A 20,679-nucleotide genomic window follows, 5' to 3' on the forward strand; every position below is an offset into this window, starting at 1 on the left:
AATAAGAAACTGCATGTATATTTTATTAATTACATTTAGGTTCTGCCACTTGAAACAGAAAACGCAAAATCACAAAGGCTCAAGCACGAGGGAAGTGTCTTGCTCTCTCATGTTAAGGGAATCTGGAATCTACAGCCCAGGGATGTATGGCAACAACGTGGTGGAGTGGCTTCCACACTCAAGGTTTAGTGGTTGTCAGATTTCCATGGATCACATTCTTCGGCAGCAAGAAAAGGGGAGAGAGTGGGTGAAAGCAGAAGGATACAGAAAAGAGCTCCTTCCACTAAAATCTTTCCTACTTGTACACAACATTTCTATTTAACTTCTGCTTTCATTGGCGATACCTAGCTGGGGTATACCTGGCTATACCTAGCAAAGGGAAACCGGGAAATATAGTCTTTTATTCTCCCAATAGGTGCAGTTAAAAATCTGCGTTCTGTTAGACGTGGAGGGAGAATGGATATTGGTGTGATCAGTTAGCAGATCTGACACAAAAAATCAAGATCAGATACTATCAATCTCTATGCAGAAACCCATTATAAATATGGAAACCTTTTACAAAGTTTTTACCACAAAACAAATCAGAATTTATTTTGCAGTTCTGCCAAAGTCATAATACTCTATTTTCCCTGGATTGTATAAGATCTCCACATAATGTAATGCACTTGGCAATTTAACAGTTACTGGGTGTGGACATTCCAAGACCGTCGTGCTATAAAGTTCTGTTGTGCGGTTCTGCGGAACTATAGTGATTTCCACTGACATCATTAATCTCAGTGCTCAGAGTTGTATGTTGATACATAAAGTAGGACTCGAAAGCACTGAATATTACTGTCATAGTTTCTGGTTCTATTTTTGAGACTTTAAGTTGCTTGAAGAACCACTTACTATTGTTAGACCACCTTGCTTTGGAATCAACGCAGCTATTTATCCCAGCATATGTATTTTCAGTTTAAAGAGTATCAATTAGCCTTTCTAAATTGGGTTCCAAAAGAGAGTGAAGCTCTGCAGAGAAACTCTTTTCTCAAGCCTGCAGAGGCTGGTACAGAGCCAAGGCTGTTGTCAGTACATAGGAGAGTCAGTCCATTGCATACAGTGGATGCTTTATGGTACTTGGACTTGATTTTCTTAGGGAACCCTTGTTGAAAGGGCTGGGTAGTTTCCCTGATTTACGCACATCACTGACTATTTTGTAATCACTGACCCTTAACAAAGATAAATATGAACATCACATCAGGAGATAGTTTTCTATTTCCCATGTTATCTGATACAGCATCAGATGACTTTTGTGTCACCCCCTTACACATTACAGTCAGCATAAGATTTCCTATGTGAAGTTTGTGTGGCAGCCTCGGAAAACAATCTATTTCATTTTGCCGTGTTGTCTTTTGTGTATTATGAAATGCTGCAAAAGCTTCTTACCAATTATTATAATTGTGCTCATTATAGCTGCTCTGTTAAAAACGGAGATGAATTCTCAAAGGTCGTCTTTGTTAATTGTTTGCAGTGATCTACTGCAGTTACTATAGTTTATTGTAATGAAATTGATAAAACCATAAGCATGAAATCAATTTTTAGATTATTGTTTTTACTCTACACCACTTCCTCTTTCTTTTCTTAATAGAAACTAGCCACAGAAAGAACTGGATATAATGCTTCTGCTCTTCCGGTTTTAGAGCTGAGACACTTCCAAATTTGCCAATATTTGCTTCAGAATTAGTACTTCAACTCAGACTCAGTCTTTGAAGTTGTTTTAGTTCCTGAAATAATTATGAGAATTTCTTCACTTCGCAGCTTTCTGGGGATTCCTTCCCAGCTGGGTTTGTGTACTCTAGATTTGCCTACAATATCTAAACAAAATTGGGCCCTCTCGGGTGGTGTTTCTCAAAGTGGACTACCAGCTTCTGTGAACTGTCAGCCCTCCGGTGGTATTCGTGAGAAATGCAGATTGCTAGACCTGCTGTAGAATTTCTGGGCAGAGCCTCTGAACCTGCCTTTTCTACAAGCCCCTCAAGGAACTCCAGATTTGTGAAAGTCGGAGGGGCACTTTTCTGGGCTTTTATATTCCCTGCTTCCTGGCCACCCTATGTAGAGAGACTATGGTTCTCTGATAACCCTACAAATAATCCTCATTTTCATTTGGAGAAAAATTCCTGGCGTAAACTAGTCCTTTTACAATGATACCGTGAAGCCCACACAGGACTTAAGGAGATCATAACTTAATGTCATAGGCTTTCAACTTTACAATGATTGGCTCTGATCTTACTCCTCAGGACACTTTGGGTTGTAGTACCAAAGCCACACTCAAACCAAATGAAGTTGAAAATGGAATTTATTAGAAGTCACGTGATGTGATTAGGAACGTCATCTCTCTCTATCGCTGGGCTCTGTTTTCTTCCCCACTCGAGTGAACAGCTCGAGGTTCACTTTCTGATTACTTCATTATTGTTAGTCCCAGCAAAGTGCCAGTCTGAATATCAGCGGCGCAGCTTGGGTCATGTCCCCAGTCCTGAACCAACCCTTGTTTTCCTTCCTCCTTATCTGGATTGGGTACCTGGCCCTGGAACCTATAGGGATTAAGGGTTGGAAAGGATGCTTCCTCAAAGGAAAGCACATGAGATATTTGAGAATAGGGTGGGAAAGTGGTTGAGTAGGCAAAACCAGGAGAATTACAACACTATGATAGTAAATATTGTTGTAGTGGATGTGCTTAAAACCAATTTGGTCCTTAAGTGCCTCTCCAAGGGCCTTTGTTATGTTTCAGCCAAAAGTAATAATAATGGTAACTGATATTGGTGGAGTGATTATTATGAGCCAGAACTCTTTTAAATCCTTTCTATATATTGATTATTTAATCCTTTCAGCAACCTACAAAACAGCTTCCATTAACAGCACCATTACAGAGATGAGAAGACCAGGCATATTAAGTATCCTGCTCAATGTAACATGAACATGGTGGGGTGGCTATCTCAGCCTGAGCAGTTTAACTCTATCCTTGAAGTCCATCCTCTCCACCACATTGCTATTGGTCTCCACTTAAGATAGAAGGGCATTTAGTGTTTAATTTAGTGTGAATTTTTCCATTAATTTATTCAATAAGCATTTACTAAACGTTTGCCTACTAGGAGGATCCATTTTAAACCCTGCTTGACTGAGTTCCCATTTCTGTCTTGCTTATTGAATTCCTGTAACTGAAGCTTATGACCAGGCTCCAGCTCTTTGAGGAGTAAAAAGTAGTCTCCCAGGAGCCTCGGGTAGAGGGCTTTGCCCGTAGTTAATGGGTTCAGTGAATGTTTGCTGAAACTGGACAAAAAGAAAAAAAAAATCTTTTCATCTTGGGTTGTTTGGAAGAGTCAGGGGACACATGCTCTAAGCATGTTTGGTTCCTCCCTCCCAGAAAGAGGCCATTCGGTGGAGTGATGACTAGCACAGAACATAACATTATTAATAATAGTAATAACAACAACAACAACCATGGTCAAAATAAAAATGGCTGAGTACTTATCCTGTGCCAAGCATTGTTGTACTTTGTTAACCATATGTTAGCTCATTTAATCCTCAAAACAACTCCCCTTAGTGGACACTGCTAATATGTTCATTTTACAAATGAGTAACTGAGGGCATAAAGAGCCTGAGTAACTTGCCCAAGCCCCACAGATAGTAAATGGCAGAGTTGGAATTCAAATTCAGCCAGTTAGGGTGTGTCCACACACACCCCCCTCCCCAGCCCAGTTATAGGAATGAAAGTTGAGGGCATACCACTAGAGCTTGGCCTGCAGACTCAGGTAGAGCTGAGATCACACCCTCCTTACTGACTGTGACCTTGGGCAGCTTTCTTAACCTTGCTGAGTCTCATTTTTCTTATCTGTTAGGTGGAAATACAAACATCACCAACTTGTGTTGAGGCTAAAATGATAGAATATATAGTGCCCGGCACATAACAGGTCCTCAAAAAATGATTTTGATTATTAGTCCTGAAAAGATACAGTGAGTGCCTGAATGGGGCAGGCAGTATGAATGGAAAGAGGATTCTAGAGAGGGCCTTGAACTTCTGTCATTAGTAGATGAGAGTGTGGAGATGGCAGCATGTGCTAGGAACTATGCTCCATACCTGGGTTACCTACTTATTAATAGTGTATATAGTTTGACTCAGCCTTGTCTTCACCAGCAAACATTCACTGACCCCATTAACTGTGGGCAAACCCTCTACCAGAGGCTCCTGGGAAACCACTTCTTTACTCCTCAAAGAGAGCTGGAGCCTGGTCATAAAGCTTCAGTTACAGAGTTATTAGTGTTCTCCCGAATAATATTAGGCTTACCCCAAGCATATACAAAATGACTTAGTATAGAGCAGGATCTAGGAGAGAATGTGTGACTAGATTCCTCCAGAAGCTGAAGACTGAAGCCATAATCATTCATTCATTTAGGAGTGGATGGGTGTGTTATGTTCTAGAGGGACGGTGGTGAGGAGAAGAGTCACGAGCACTGTCTTCTGGAATCTTACATTCCAGCATGCATAAAAGACACTTAACAAACAGTTGAACGATGACTGAATCACAGTTCTGGTGAACTTTTAAGGAGTGTGCAGAGAGTATTAAGAGAGAATTTAAGAGGAAACTAATCTATCTGGGCAGTTCGTATGTTTCCTGATAAAGTGACAGCTATGTGAGATCCGAGGATGAGTAGATCTTGGTTCTGCGTTGGTAGGGCTGGGAGAAGGGCATTCTCAGCTGTAGGAGTCTGACCTCTGGTGGGTTCAACAATGCCTGGGAATCCCCACTGCAGGCCCTTCTGCTGCAGAGACCCTTCTGAACACACCTCTTTGGGACTCCTTTGGGGCTCTTTGGGTGGGTGTCTTTAAAAGACAGACCATCTGATAGAGCACATGATGAGAACTTTTAACAAAGATAAACAAATGTTTTTTTTTGTCTTCATAATACCCTCTACCTTTGGGGAGGTATTTAGTGCTTCAGTTCTGTATGGTATAGAGCATGTAGAACTTGGAAAGCTTCTAGAGTTCTAAAAATGAACAGGCTGAGCTGCCCACTACATGCACACTTACGCATCTCCCCCTATCTTGCCTACAGATTATATATACCCCTCTTGGTGGCTTATGTGTGTCCAGGTCTCTGCACATGGGCACGCACACCGGGTGTATGGCCTGGATGTGTAGGCTTGTCCTATGTGCAAGCACAACATGTCAGAGAGGTGGCTTAGGGCAATATAAGCCACTTCATTTATGGCAGACTTCAGGCAAGTTAGTGACACTACGAGGGGTAGCAGTCATTTACTTCTGGGTTACTTGAGCATGGGGTTTTGTTTTGTTTTTTGTTTTTAATTCATGGTTTTCTTGGGAGTCGCCATCAGTGGAGGCTTGGGTGTGAAAAAAAGACACATCGGGCTGCATTAGCTGTTTCTCTGAGGAACAGCATTTCCCAGCAGGTTAGCCTCACGGTCAAGGGCAGCACTGCAGATTGGCACTTGCATCTGGGGCTATCCTTGTTTTGACATTTCAGGGCTCCTGTACCCTGGGCATGTTGCTTAACCTCACCTTGTGGCTAATACCCCTTCTCTCATAAAGTTTGTGTGAGAGGTGAGCAGAGTTATTTATAAAGAAAGCATTTGAGAACAATACGTAGAACGCTATGTTCAGTGTGTATTATTATTAGTGTCTCTTGCAGACATTTTTCCTTTTTCTCTCGGCCGTACCAACAATCCCTGTAGGAGGCAACATGCCACACCCCTTCCAGCTATAGGGTCTTGGCAATCACTAGTTTTCTGCTAGAAAAACGGTTCCCTCCTTAGTCACACCGCATCACGCTTTTCTCTCTTCCTAAATGGGTAACCCCTATAAGGCCTTCAGAATTCAGACTCATTCTGGATCTGTTTCCTTTGATCTGTAAAAGTATAATTTATAGGTGTATAACCTCACCTTGAGATAATTTGAGGAGATCCATACATGCTTAATTATCATTTAATTTTTAGTACATTTTCATATTTAATAAACTGTGATAAAAAAACACAAACCTCAAACTGTATGCTATATACCAACAAACACTGGAATATGGCAACCTCTTAATTTATACTGCTAGGTTCCTCCATTCGTGTGCAGAATTTCATTCAGTAAGAAGAATTTCCACTGAAATTTCAAAGCCTTCCCTTTAAAAAGAGAAATTTGCAATTACTTACCTTAGGAATGTAGGTTTTCTCTCTCCTTTGGAAACAAAACAAAACTGAAAATTAATGAGATATTGAAGCTGATATGTGACTTTGTATTGCTTTCAAAAACTAATTTTGTATTCACTAAAAGAGCTTCTTTGTTGTCACTGATTAATTTTGTAATGAGATATGACATAATTAAACTCATAAAAATAAATGTTACTGATTTTAAAAATCCAGTTTTTGTTGATGCTCTATGTTGCCATCCTGAATAAAATTTCTACTGGAGGAAGGGATTTCACTATTACAAATTATTTTAAAACATTTTAAAATTACATCCTAGGAAATGTCAATAATTCCTTCACATTCTAATGCCTGTGATTCTTTAACAATAAATTATGTTCACCTTTGTGTCATGTTCTGTCAACAGTGAAGTTGAGAAGGTTGGGGAAGTTAACACAAACACCTGCCTAACGCCAGCAAGTGCTATGGAGGGCAGCAGAGGCGGTTCCAACCGGTCTCCACACCCCTAGGGTGAAGTGGCATTTATGAGTCTCTACATCTCACACTTTCTTCTGAGTTCAAACTGACCAGTCCCTTTGATTATTACAGGAGTTACACAATTTTATTCTTGTCCCATGGATTGAGAGCTAAATGCTGGGCAAACTCTTTGTTATAAAGCACATTAATATTAAATATCTTATTAATTCCACTTTTCAATCCTAGCATATTGTAGATGCTTAACGTATATTCCCTGTGTCTTAAATATGCAACTTAAAATCTCTCCTTTGTCCCCTGATATCATTCATAAACAAATACTGTTGTGTGCTAATGAGTTTCTTTAATTGGAGGACCAAAGACAGGTTTCTCTTCATCCCTGGCTTAAAATGCTCCCAGACACTTCCTTCATGATTAGCAGCTTTAGTTTTATCACCATGGGTAACTGTTCTTCTGTCTAGGAGTTTTCAGTATAGAATTAAGAGCATGGCTTTGGAGTCAGACAAATCTCCCTTTGAGTCTTAGCTTTAACATTTAATATACGAATGAACTTGGGGGGTTACTTAACCTCTCTGAAATTCATTTTCCTCACTTATATGGGATCATTAAATCATCTATTTCACAGAGCTGTTTTGTATATTAAATACACAGTTTCTGGTACATAGCGAACGTTACGTAAGTTTGGCTTTGGCTATATTTTCTGACCACAGTATCATATCATTATATGATAGCATCATCAGAGGTAGTCAGTGGCCTAAAAGCATCTCCTGGAAGCATCCATTTCTTTGCATTTGAAAACCACTTTGTCTTACATGGTTTGCCATCCTCCAGGAGGCCAGTCCTGGCTTCTCACATGGAAGGTTTTTCTGCAAGCAATAAGAGAGAGCTAGCCCCAGTGCACAAGTAATTTTCCAGCTTCTGCTACATCACATTTGCTAATGTCCCATTGGCCAAAGCAAGTCACATGGCCGAACCCAGAGACAAGCAGAGGAAAAGGACTCCCATCTCTTCATGAGGGAGGCTGCCAAATATCACGGCCTTTCCACCCCTCCCCCACCCACATCTAAGCAATAAATAGATTCCCATGTTCTTGAGAAAAAAAAACAGTCTTCTTTATTTTGATAATAAAGCTATGTTTAATAAGCACTTGATAATTTCTAAGCCTGAGAGGTGGTTTAAATAGATACTCTTATTTTCATTCACATAACTGATATTTAGAGAGTCCATATGCAATGTCTGAGGGTACATAATGAATCAGCTTGGACTAGATTTTGAAGTCTCATGACTGAAGTAATGGTTCTTCCTAGTGTACCAGACTTGGCTTATTAAAATTAGTCCCTCCTAAAATTTGTGACAATTTGGTACCATTACTTTGTTTTTCATTATGACCCAGAGGTCATTAATTTCCCGGTGGGCTTGATCCTTTTGCTTAATTCTTAAGACATGAAAATAATCCACTTACAAAACAGAAGACATCCTTCTCTTATAACTTTGTAATCTAACTCTAGCCTCTGTTGTTGTCTTTGTCTTTTTGAAAACATTATAACTCATGCTTTTCAATAGCCATGTTGTGAGAGGGTAGACTGCTTGTCAAGTGGTTAAATAAGTTCTTGTAGTTACTAGTAAGTGTGTTCCTTTCAATGCCACTGACTAACTTTCTACCACCACTGCCCTAGACTAGAAATTGGTATAAATAGTAGCCTGATAAAATGCATGCCCACTTACAAGGTCCTATAAGATCAAGATCAAGGTTCTGTGCTAGAGCTACATAATCATGACCCACAGTGGTTCCATAATTGGATTTGGAAACCGTGCAATTTAAACTAAAATTCAAGATACTTTCATTCCTGCTCTTCCACCCTTGTTACTATTTATTTTTTGGTTGATAAGATTAATAATAATGTTTATTTTCTATTACACTTTATAACTTTCACATACTTCATTCAAATATTGCAAAAGACTGGGGCATATAATAAAATACTATTATAAAATCTGTATCTAATTATAGAAGAGAAAACTGAGGTGGTAAAAGGTAAGTTACTTTCCTGGGATCGTGGAGCCCAAAGAGAACATGCACCCCACCTGCCCACCCTCATTTTTCTGACTCAGTGCATATGTTTTCTTCATTTTCATATTGCCTCAGTTTACCTTTGCAAAGTGATGGAGAGCACGCTGCCTTCATTCTGATCTCTGATACTGTTTATTTTGGATTTAAATATATATTGAATTATACTGCTACTTAACTGTTTCATAAAGCCTCATTTTCTTAATAGTACAGTAAACTTTTTAAAGACCCCCCTCCCCCCGCCATGGATTCTCCCACATCACCCTCCATCCTGTTGAGAACCTAGGAGGCCCGCAGGAATGCTTGTAGAAGCAACTTGTCACTAAGAATGACTGAAGGTGATACTGGCAGGCTGCCGTGGGAGAGGGAGGGGTGTTTTATTGTCTCATGTAGTTGCCTCTTTAGTGGAAGCAGCTATCGATACCAGGCTGCCCACAGAAACCCTCAGGTCTGTTTTCTCCCCTTCTGTTTAGGCTTCCCTAACATACATCTGCTCACATCCCACATTCATCCACAGTTATTTGGACCCACATGGTATTTGGGCCCACTGAGATCCATAGCTCAGTATGCACCATAGTAAGACATCTGAGGCGTGCTACGGGGACCCTTCGCCAAGTGGAAGGTCTGTGAAGGTCAGTCTCTCCCCAGGCCAACAGCGAAGGCGTAGGTAGTTTCTGATAGCTGCAGGGTAGTTTCTGATAGGGGCAGGTCAGCAGTATGCCATCTCCTCCCTCAGCCACCATCCCGGCCCCTCCCTCCTAGACTCCCCTCCTCACCTTGAGGGCCACACACTTCTCCTCAGCTCAGTGCCTCTCCCCAATCTTATATTCTATTTTGAGATCGCCTAGTCTTCTATTTTGTTAAGCCATGTGATGTGTAACATGTTTCGTTCTCCTAGGTTGGCAAATCTCCATAGTTTTTCACTAAAACTTATTTTTGCATGGTCAGGAAATGTCAGCATTTCACCATTCTTCTCATCTCATTCTTACTATTTCTTTTCAAGCCCCACTAATGCTGCTGTAAGCAGCTCACCCTTTGCAGGTGTTCATTCTTTCATTCATGTTTCTTCACAGGCACTTTGCCTGGGGCGGGGCGTGTTACAAGGAGAAAAAGCAGGCACCATTCTTGTGTTTACAGTTATTATGGACTGATGGTCAGTCCATATTATGGACTGATAATCAAATGGTCAGAGGGATAAATGTGGAAAGGTGCTACAAAGGGAGACACCCGTGATGATCCACGAGGCTTGAACCAAGTCAGACAGATCAGGGAGCTTTGCTGGGGAAGGGACTCTGGAACAGAGACCTGAAGGCAGAGGAGGGCTTACAATCCATGGAGAAGAGAGTCAAGTAAAACAGGAATTATGACACATCTCCATACCGGGCCCAACAAGTATGGCGGGCGTGTGAAGTGTAGGGGTTGGATAAGATATAGTGGCGGGGAGAGGGGGGAGGTGGGGACTTGACATGGCCTGAGAGAATTAGGGAAGACATCCTGAGGGGGGTCATATAAACTCAATAGGAATAATGAGTAAAAATTATGTGAAGATGAGGAAGGGGAAAGAAGACATCTCATGGAAGACCACAGAAGGGCACAACATTGTAGACACTGAAGTGAGGCTGAGCAGCTCAAGGTGCAAGGGGACAGACAGGGACACAGCATGGGCAGCCTTTCAGGTAAAGGTGATATAACAACCTACATGCAGAGATCATTGTTACTACTGCTGCATCTAAAACAACTCTCCTGGGATGGAATTTTTTTCCACCAATCTCAGAAATAAAATACTAGCTTACAGTCCAGCTAATGTGTGTGTACATTATCAAAATAAAATTATGGGAGAACACATGCACACTCCGCTGGTAGTGCCAGGGCTTCCAAAAGTGGCCCAAGTTGATGGACTCCAAATTGAAATTCAGAATGAATGAGACCTGAACATCAGGAAACTTAGTCTGTAGGAAAGTTACCTCTTTTCACATCCATGGCACTACCACATTCCCCCTTTCTTTTTATGTTTAGTTTCCTGAAGGTGAGATGAGTACTCCTGTTTTGTGAACTTCTCAGATCCAGGGAACTACCCTCGCTCCCTTTCCCATCTGACTTTCATCATCTTCAGTCAGTGACTTCAATAAAAGTAGGCTTCAAAGAAAATGAATCTAACAAATTTTAAATCTCAGAGCCTGTATTTTTTTTTCTTTCCCCAATCTTTCCTATAGTAGATATGATCAGTTGTAGGTAGTCAGTGGACATAGTTCCTAGAAGCCGAGAGTAAATTTTATCTCAATAGTCTGTCTACCTTGATCTTTTCCAGGTGAAAGGATGAGATCTTTTTTTTCTAGCAGGTTGCATGCTATGCCTGTTTGCTGTACAAACAGAAGACCCTCTTAGATTGCCAATTTGTTGTCTTGTAATTTTTTTCTTTGTAGTCAAGAGAGAAAGTCAAGTTACATAATAATTATGCTTCTTTATCACCACAGAAGAAAGAACTTAAGGAAGAATTTATTACATAGTTGATATAGATGGTGATAAAAAACAGAATCCCACTAAAGACAATAGATTTTCATGACAAAAGAATATTTTTATTCCAATACAGGATGAAGAGGAAGAAATCAAACAAGAAATTAACATGTTGAAGAAATATTCTCATCACCGGAATATTGCTACATACTATGGTGCTTTTATCAAAAAGAACCCACCAGGCATGGATGACCAACTTTGGGTATGTAGTGCTATCCAAATTTGTTTCTTACATGAGGAACAACCAGGGCCAAATGGTTCATTTCTCTATCCTCATGTTGGATTAATTCACTCCTTCTTTGAAACTCTTAGCCCCCTGATTTCCGTAACATTGTGTTTTCAAAGTTCTTTCCCATTTCACTAATACCTCTCCATCTTTTAAGTATCTTGTTTTTTAAGATTTTATTTATTTACTTAGAGACAGAGAAAGAGAGTTCATGTATGGACAAGTTGGGGGAGGGGCAGAGGGAGAAGGAGAGAGAGAATCTTAGGCAGACCCCACGCTGAGCATGGAGGCTGACATGGGACTTGATCTCATGACCCTGAGATCATGACCTGAGCCAAAACCAAGGGTCAGACATCTAACAGACTGAGCCACCTAGGCGCCCCTCCATCTTTTAAGTATCTTTATTTTTTATCCCTTAATGTGGACCATCCCTAGAGCAAGTTGTTAAGGTCTCTGGTTTTTCCACTAGTTACTACATTTATTGAGTTTTTATTGTATTTTAGGCATCATGCTATTTGCTTTTTGTGTATTATATCATTTATTCCAGCTCTTTGAGGGAGACATTATTATTTCTCATTTCTTAGATGACAAAACTTGGGCTTACAAAGATGGTAAGTAAATTGCCCTAAGGTCTTTGTAGCTAGAAATGGCAGAGCAATGATCTAACCAAGCTCTTGGAGTCTTTTTCCTTGCCTATAACTAATGTGTGGATGACTAAAATTTAAATTCCAAGTCTGTAAGTGAAATACCTGACCCAGTCTGATACTGGGTCCCCGTCCTGTATCTTTGACAGTCTGTTCCACTGAAAGTAGATTCAGTATGTCTGATACCAAAACCACTACTCCCCTCCCTTCCCTGCTCAGATTGCTCTTCTTCTCATCTTCCTGATTACTGTCCATGAAACTTTTATTTATTCTTAGGCCCTCAGTCCATTCAGTGGAAGCTTAGATTTTGCAGTGGACTTCTACTTGATCTATCCATCTCTCTCTTTCTTGAATCTCTGTTCATCCCATATGTTGCTGTTGGATTAATTACTCTAAAAAATACCCTTTTAACCACTTATCATCTTATTCATTTTCTAGAGTTCTTAATATGTGTCTGGCACAGAAAATTTATTTAATTAGAGCTTACTATATGCCAAATTATATACTAAATTGTGTGGATCCCATGACTACTGTTTCATGGATAATTTATCAAAGAATCTCAGTCTACTGTCTTAATGCAAAAGACATGTGTGGTCCAGCTGAGAAGGTAAAACATACACAGTGAACCAGAGTTGGTGACCAAAAAGAATATAATAATGTTAGCTCAGAAAAATAACAAGATTTTCATGTCATTTGATAATTGACTACTACAATCTTTGGTAGTGAAAAGAGCTGCTGGTTATTTTTTTCCCTATAAGTCCCATCTTTAAATTTAAAATTTTAAAAAGTACTTTTGGGTAAATAAACCCTCTTTGTATGATCACATTGATTTTATATATTTTTATGTGATTTCTGAAAGAGTTATAGTAAGATTTTAATCATGGCCTCTTAAATGTAGATATAAATGTGAAAATTAAAAATGTAAAAGTAGTAGGAGAAAATAGAGGTAACCATATAATACTAAAGAAAGATATATGAGGGCATATATGCAAGAGCATATCCACAAAACAGAATTTTGATGAACTTGCCTGTATACATTTCCTAACATTTCCCATTACAAAAAAACCATAATAAACAAAGTAAAAATGCAAATAACTGATTTAGGAAAAAATATCCATTTGGTATATGATGAGAAAGAATTTAGTAGCCTTTAGAAATGGAGAGTTTTTATAAATCAATAGTAAAATATGAAACTAAGAGAAAGATTGAGTTAAGAACAAGACAACGATTAAAGAAGTAAGAAATATCAATTACCTGTAAAGATGTTCTTAAAATAGAATCATACCAACAACATAAATGCAAAAGAAAACAAAAATTAAATACCCTTTTTTTAGCTTGTAGATTGGCAAAGATTTTTTTTTAAATGATTTACCCAGAATGGACACTCACACCCACTGCTTATGGAAATGAAGGTTGGAGGTTGGTACTCTATCTTTACTCAAGGGCAATTAGAATACAAATGGATAAACATTCTCTCTCTCTCTCTCTCTCTCTGTGTCTCTCTCTCTCTCTGTCTCTCTCTCTCCCACACACACCCACACATACACACACATATATATAAATAAATATTTGGGTAACTACATAAAGATGTATGCAGAAGTTAACCAATAAGGAATTGCTTAAAGTAAATCCATTAAAGGACACTATGAAAGGACACATCAGCTAGTTAAAATGCTGTAGATTTATATTTACAATGGACAAACAATTAACTATTATAATGGGGTTTAGATTAGATAAAGCACATTTTCATTTTTGTCAAAAAAAGGAAGACAAAGAAAAAATGTATCTATCCATCTATATATATAAATGGTGGGGATATCTAGAATAATATACCAATGGAGTTGAAGATATTTGTATCTGGGTAGTCATTTCAGGAATTTAATTTTTGAAACCTTTTTTCTTTTTTAGGTCTGCTTTTTTTTCCTTCTAAACTTTCTCTTAACTTGACTATCAGAGCCACTTCTGTTCCTTCTTTTTTTAATTGCTTTTCATGGGGCTGTCTTTGCTTCTCATGGATAGTCAGCTCTCTGAGTACAAAGATTGTGTTGTTTGCATCTCAGTGTCCTAGGGAGGTGCTGGGCATATGATGCTGACAAAATAGTTGGTCGATAAAGGAAAGTGATTATCATTCCCACAAACTTGGTTGCTAATATTGTTGGTACAAAGCAGATTGCTACAGGTACCTGGAGAGCTCATTTTACCTGTGACCTATAGGTTCAACAGAAATGATGAGAGGACACAAGTTGGAATATCTCTGTGTTCCTAAAGGACTTCTATGTCATCAAGAATCTAGCTTTTCAACAATGACCCCATATTGCCATAAACTTCAGCAGATAAGAAGTGGAGAATGATAGCTGTTCTAATGCTATCTGGAGAGAGGTGTTTGGTTTGGTCAGGGGCACGGTTCCCAATTAAAAGAAAGCATTAATGTAGCTTTGGAACCACCACCTTCAGGAATCACCTGCAGGAATACAAGCTGAGTTACACCCAACTATTAATATCATTTCTTTTGTGAGATGGGCCAGATCGGGTCATCGGTTTTCTTGTGAGAGTGAGTTGTTAAAATCTGGGTATTTATTTGGAAATCATTGGCTGAAGAAAAGAGAGGAGTGGTCAAGCAGGGATTGACTGGTTTTTACCCTTTTCCTAATGCTGCCATTTTTTAAGTTGGAAGGAAAATTAGTTGTCTTTTATTTTGCTGGGTTCCCATTAAGTTAATTGACTTTCCCAGGACCTCAAAGCTCATTAATGGATGAATGCAGAGCCAAAATACAGGCATCCTGAATTGTGACAACTTAGCTTGGCCTGAAGTTCTGTGAAAGGCACTAGAAGTTTGGTTTTTGTGTTTTTTTAATAAGCGAAACCTATAGTCCGTTTTCCAATTGGCACTGGGAGAAAGCAGCATGCCTATTCGCATCTGCATGGTGTGAACAGGAGCTTTTATACTCTTGGGAACCAGTTGCTGCCCACCAGTTCTCACCCTGGCCAGTTGCTCCTCCCCTGAAGACCGCTGTGGTTGCTGGGAATCGAGAATCTGCATGTGTATATATTCACTTATTCATTCACCATCGATCCATTCATTCATCCAACAAATATATATCAAGCTCTTGCTAGGCACAAGGCACTCTTCTGGGCACTTAGGCTATATCAGTGAACAAAACTGAAGAAAGCCCCTACTTACCTGTAGCTTACATTCCTACTACAGACCACAGACAGTAACCATAATTAGTAAGAAAACTGCAGAGGATGCTGGAAGCTGACCAGTGCCTCGTAGAGCAGAGCAAGGTTAATAGGGCTGCAACCAGGGGAAGCCCCATTGTAGATAACTCGAGGAAGGGCATTCCAAGCCTGGTGTTTTCCAATAATAACAATGGGAGCAGTGTGACCAGAAACATGGGGAGAAGAGATGTGGGACCAGATCACTCAGAGCCTTACAGACCATGGGAAAGATGTCAGCTTTTACTCTGAGTGAGGTGAAGGGCCACTGGAGGGTGTTGAATATGGAGGGATGGAAACTGATCCACATAGGTAAGGGGTTCCTCTCATTGCTCGGTTGAGATTAGACCAGATGGGGGCCAGAGCAGAAGCAAGGAGGCCAGTTAGGAGACTGTTTTAGCAAGCTAATCCCCTTCCTGAAGTTGGCAAAGGGAGATCTGCAAGTAGTGATCCCTCCCAAACCGAGGCCCCATGGGAGGACCCAGGCCTTCACATTCCATTTTCCCATCTGCAATTAAATATTACAGGCCCCACGTTCTGCTTGGAAGACACAGGACCTAGCATTTATCTGTTGGTGCTCCTGCAGAGGACTGTTCTGCCCATGCCCATGTCCCTAATCATCCGTTACCTTCTGTGTCACTGGAGATGAAAATATGAAGCCATGAATTGCTCCTGAGGGCAAGAGCATCTTCTTTTTCTAGTTGTGCTCTTTCTATTTGACAACAAACTAAGGGGGAACTTGGAAAAATAAAGGCAGAATTGAAACATAATAATTAGGAAATTAATACCAGATTACAATATTGGTGGGAACTTGATTATAGAATATGATAGTGTGTAGTTATTCCAAGGCCTCTGACTCACTGAATTTGAGCCATTCCCTGTTAATAATAACAATAAAAAGTGATACTTATTGCTTGCTTATCACATGCCAAGTATTGTGGGGTTTTTTTTTTGTTTGTTTGTTTGTTTGTTTTTTTGCCTTGTCATAGTATTTCATTAGATCTTTACAACCACTCTACAAATTGGATATTATCATTATTCCCACTTTACAGATAAGGAAATTTGGCTCAGAGAAGTTAAGAAATCTGCCCAGGGTCTCCCAGCTGGTGGGGGATAAAGCCAGTGTGTTAGCCAACCCCAGGCTGACCGATGCTAGAATCGAGCTCCTGAGTTCTACACTCTTTTTTTTTTAATTTGTGAGAAATAGTTCTAATACCAAAATTTGGTATTCTAAATAGGATTGAGGCTTTGGGTTTCAATTAGTTTGACTTCACCTTTAACCTTCTTCATTCCTCAGTTCCCCAGTTTTCAAAGAGGGTAGCAGGACCAGTTAGTTACTAATAAGACTGATGCGAAGTCTAGGAAATATGCTTTGAAGAGTACATTAAACCTTCCAGGAATGTTTTAGCAAACAATTGCAAAGGTCACAGATAGTTGACTCTTTGGACTAATGGCATCCTGTTAAGATTACACGTATATAAAAATGTTATTGTGAATTATATAGAGACATAACCTGTAGCCACCCAAAGCAGCGCTTGCTAACATTCATTCCCACTGTTCAGACTACATGAGATATTCCCCAGTTATTTCTTTTGTTGTGACTGGACGTTTTGCACATAGCCTACCAGCCAATACGTGTGCTGTTTTAGGTGTCTGATTGAATTATAATCTGTGCGAATTCTATCGTCTTGTTGTAGAGATAAACTTGTTTAGTACCATCTCTTTGCGGAAATACAACGACTTCTGATAATGGCTAAGTAATTCTACTTATCAACTGCTGAGGTCCAGAACCGGAAATCAAAAAAGGGAGCTCTTTCAATAAAGATTCTGATCTCTTGGAAACAAGCAGCTCTGTCACACGACATTGCCACCTCATTCCGCCTCGCCTCGCTGGGGAGCAGCTCTCCGTTCTGCTGCATACCATTCAGGCACTGGGAGTGAGGGACAAGAAGCATCCACTAGGCACACCAATTTCTCTGACATTGGAAAGCGAAATCACACATATCTTGCTGTCTCTTCTGATACCACCACCATCACAGGACTAGAATATCTTACAAAAACAATAAATTTCTGACTAGCTTTGGAAATGCAGGGTGGTTATAAGACAGCAGATTACTGTACTGCAAGGCCCCTATAAGCCATTCCTTAGATTGCAACAGTGTAGCCTCGCAGAGGTAAGAGTTAACAAATTATGGGGTATGCACTTTGGGGACAAACATTGTAGCAATGGGTTGAAACCCGACCTGGAATCCAGAGACCTGGGTTCTAGTATTGGCAGAGGCAGCATCTCTGACATTTGGTTTCTTCCTCATAAAAATGGTAACTTAAAGGAAAAAAAAAGGTAGGGGCACCTGGGTGGCTCATTCGGTTAAGCGTCTGCCTTCGGCTCAGATCATGATCCCAGAGTCCTCAGAGCGAGCCCCACGTCAGGCTCTCTGCTCAACGGGGAGCCTGCTTCTCCCTCTGCCTCTGCCCCCTCCCCCTGCTCATTTTCTCTCTCTCTCTCTCTCTCAAATAAATAAAAATCTAAAAAAAAAAAAAAAAAGCAATGTTAGAGTAGATCTGGGTTTTCAAACTGGCAGCCCAGAGGCTAAATACTATCCAGGTGAATGTATTTAGTTTGCTTCACATAAGCGGTGGTGTTTTAATTATGCCAACATTAGAAAAAAATCAAATAGTTTCACACAAAAGTCTGGATTCCTTGAAAAGTTTTGAAAAACAGGATGATATGGAAATGCTGGGCCTGAAATCCCCAGTAGCAGCAGGATGTGATAGCTGTTTGGAGAGCATATGCCCACTCCAGTTTGGACCAGAGGTCCCGGCGCTCCCTGTTGGCTTCCACACACACTCAACTTCATGCATTGACGTTACTTGTCCAGCTCCTGCATAATGTCATCTGGGAATGAGATACTGAGGTGTACCCATGAGAGAACTTTTCTGGAATCTACAGTGATCTTGGCCACACTCCCCAAACCTAGGTCGAATATAGTTTACATTTGCTGTGGCATCTTGTCTGACAAAAGATCAGGCCCGCTTGCATTTTTGGTTGTTTTAAGACTTAAATATGAGGTGCTGCAGATAGCATTATTAAAAATTCAAGCCACCTGTAGCTGACTCTTTTGAACAATTTAAAGTTTCTCTTTTTTGAGTTCTATGTGTCAGAAATGAGACTTTCTTTTTCTTTTCTTTCCTTTTTTTTTTTTTCCCTGTCTTGATCAGTATTTGTCACTTATGTAACTAAAGAACTCCCTTCTTCATATATGTAGAACCTAGGTCATTTGTCTGAAAAAGTGACTGAATCTTATTATCTGTGAACAGAAATTTTTGAAAGGCTAACTTTGGTAATTAGAGAAGGCATGCCTAAAATATTAGGAGGAGTGATTGTAAACAGGCTCCCAGAATCAGAGCTGCCCTATCGCATGACCTATAGAGACAGGATATGCTACTTAGGTACAGAGTGAAAGCCATTCCTAATTTAATACATTGCAATAGGGCCTGAGTTCAGCTTTAAAAGAGCCGTTTTTATGAATTGATGGGTGACTCTGCCAAGAATGTACAAATGGTTTCTTCTTTGATTGCAGTGAATTTCATTTGAATTGTGCTTAGACTGCTTTTCACCTTAGCAGAAGGAAGACTTCTGTGTGCCCAAAGTTATTCTGCTATTGGGCTACACAAACCTCCGATTCCTTTTCTAGATGAATTCTGAGCTAAAGTCTGTGTTCCATTTAAGTTGTGCTTCTCAAAATCCTCAACTATCAAGTTGTTTAATCATAAATCCTCTAAGGCTAGTATTTTATTTTCTTGTCCTATTTTTACTCGTCTGAAAGCTTGCTTTCCCATCCCCTCCCCACATTCTTCTCTTTGGGTGCAACATTCTGACGAGCAGAGTCGAACATTTCTTACAGCCTTAAGAAGGTTAGTTTCTGTGAGCGGGTCCCTGGCCAGAATGGACATGTGATGATTTACTCCTAACAGGAAAAATTCTCCAGCAGACCTTGCATACATACTGAGAAATTTGAGCACCAGAAATCAAATACAAGATGCAACTAACTTCCCTCATTCCTTGAATGCTGCATGCTGACTCAGACTCTCTCTCCTTAGACATGGTGACCACTGACCGTTGAGCCTTTCTAGTGGCTTCTTGTGGCTAAAAATACCAGTTGGCTCCGTATATTCAAACTGCCATTGTCATTCTCAAGGTATAAAGTTGTTCGTTATCCAGAACCTATATCAACAAAGTTTGGGACACTTCACGTCCTTGGGACTCAATTTTTTACCTTTGGAAAATTAGAATTTATAGTTCAAGCACTTTTTTTCAAGTCTAAAAATATGATGTAGACGCCAAAGGAATTTTTTTTTTCAAATACATGCTAGTTTAAAAATGAATGCAAAGGACTGTTTAGGTTGCTTTTTCAAATTTGAAATTCCCAACAGTTTTACCTTGCCTTTACATACATTGATTTAAGTGATAAATGTGTTCAAATGTATGCCTACCAATTTTTGTACTTACCTACGCATTTATTTGATACTGTGGGTCTTTATACTACCTCTGGCAAGTGAGACAGCATTCTGTAACAAAGTACTGGTTTTGTTTACACCTTCATAAATCATGCAGATGAGATCTGTGGCTATTCCTGGCCACACATGATAAAAATATCCTGTGCCTTGCTGATGTTTCTGGACCTTCAAGGTCAATAGGCTGATCCTCTGCAGAGCTGTGAATTCTTGGATGGTTATCTTTCCTACCCTTTTCTTAGAGTGCCCCTTCAACTGCTGGGTTCAAACTTCTCTCATTTTAGACAGACCTTTGCACCTTCGGCATCCTGCTCCCTCCTCTTCCTCTCCCCTGTGTCTTGCCCCTCCTTTTACTAGAAAAGAGAAGGGATCTGTTAGTAGTCAGTTATTCCTGTGGGTGACTGACTCTTGACATTTGGGGGGAACAAATCAAGGTATTTTTGGCCAGCGCCTGCAGTTTTAAAATATCATAAAGCCCTGTTTCTTGTTACAGGAACTTAAAACCAGTTAACTAGCAGATAAACGAATACTGTAGGGACCCCAGAAATCATCCTAAGCTTCTTAAGCTGGCTTTAAGGATAAACCTTTTTAAAATTCCTTCAGAGGTGATTGGGGTTGGAAAGCTCAGGTTAGAAGTGACCACGGCAGGTGACTCCATCCTGAAGGCGCCTCCCGATGAGGACGTGATGAGGAGGTGAGCTTAGGGCTGGCTCAAACAGTGCTTCTGAAATTCCCTCTGGGCCCAGCTGAGACCAAAGACCTTTCACTTAAATATTGCCCCCTGCCCCCACAACTTCTAAGAAAAAACATCTTGCTGGCCAGAAGTAGAAGACAACTGACAA

At 40.0% G+C, this 20,679-nt stretch overlaps 1 protein-coding gene across 12 annotated transcripts in view; it reads left to right on the forward strand.

The window, feature by feature from the left end:
* Positions 1–20,679, forward strand: part of TNIK (TRAF2 and NCK interacting kinase) — a 385,586-nt gene that overhangs the window by 235,037 nt on the left and 129,870 nt on the right. For all 12 annotated transcript variants that reach the window (XM_045903381.2, XM_045903382.3, XM_064585383.1 and 9 more), the window contains exon 4: positions 11,313–11,438. In XM_045903381.2, the coding sequence (XP_045759337.1) occupies positions 11,313–11,438 (126 nt within the window). The remainder of the gene's footprint in view (positions 1–11,312; positions 11,439–20,679) is intronic.

Source organism: Mirounga angustirostris, unplaced genomic scaffold (genome assembly GCF_029215605.1).
Source record: "Mirounga angustirostris isolate CCGP_5_RB_7025 unplaced genomic scaffold, mMirAng1.0.hap1 SCAF_1, whole genome shotgun sequence".
NCBI classification, from domain to species: Eukaryota; Metazoa; Chordata; class Mammalia; order Carnivora; family Phocidae; genus Mirounga; species Mirounga angustirostris.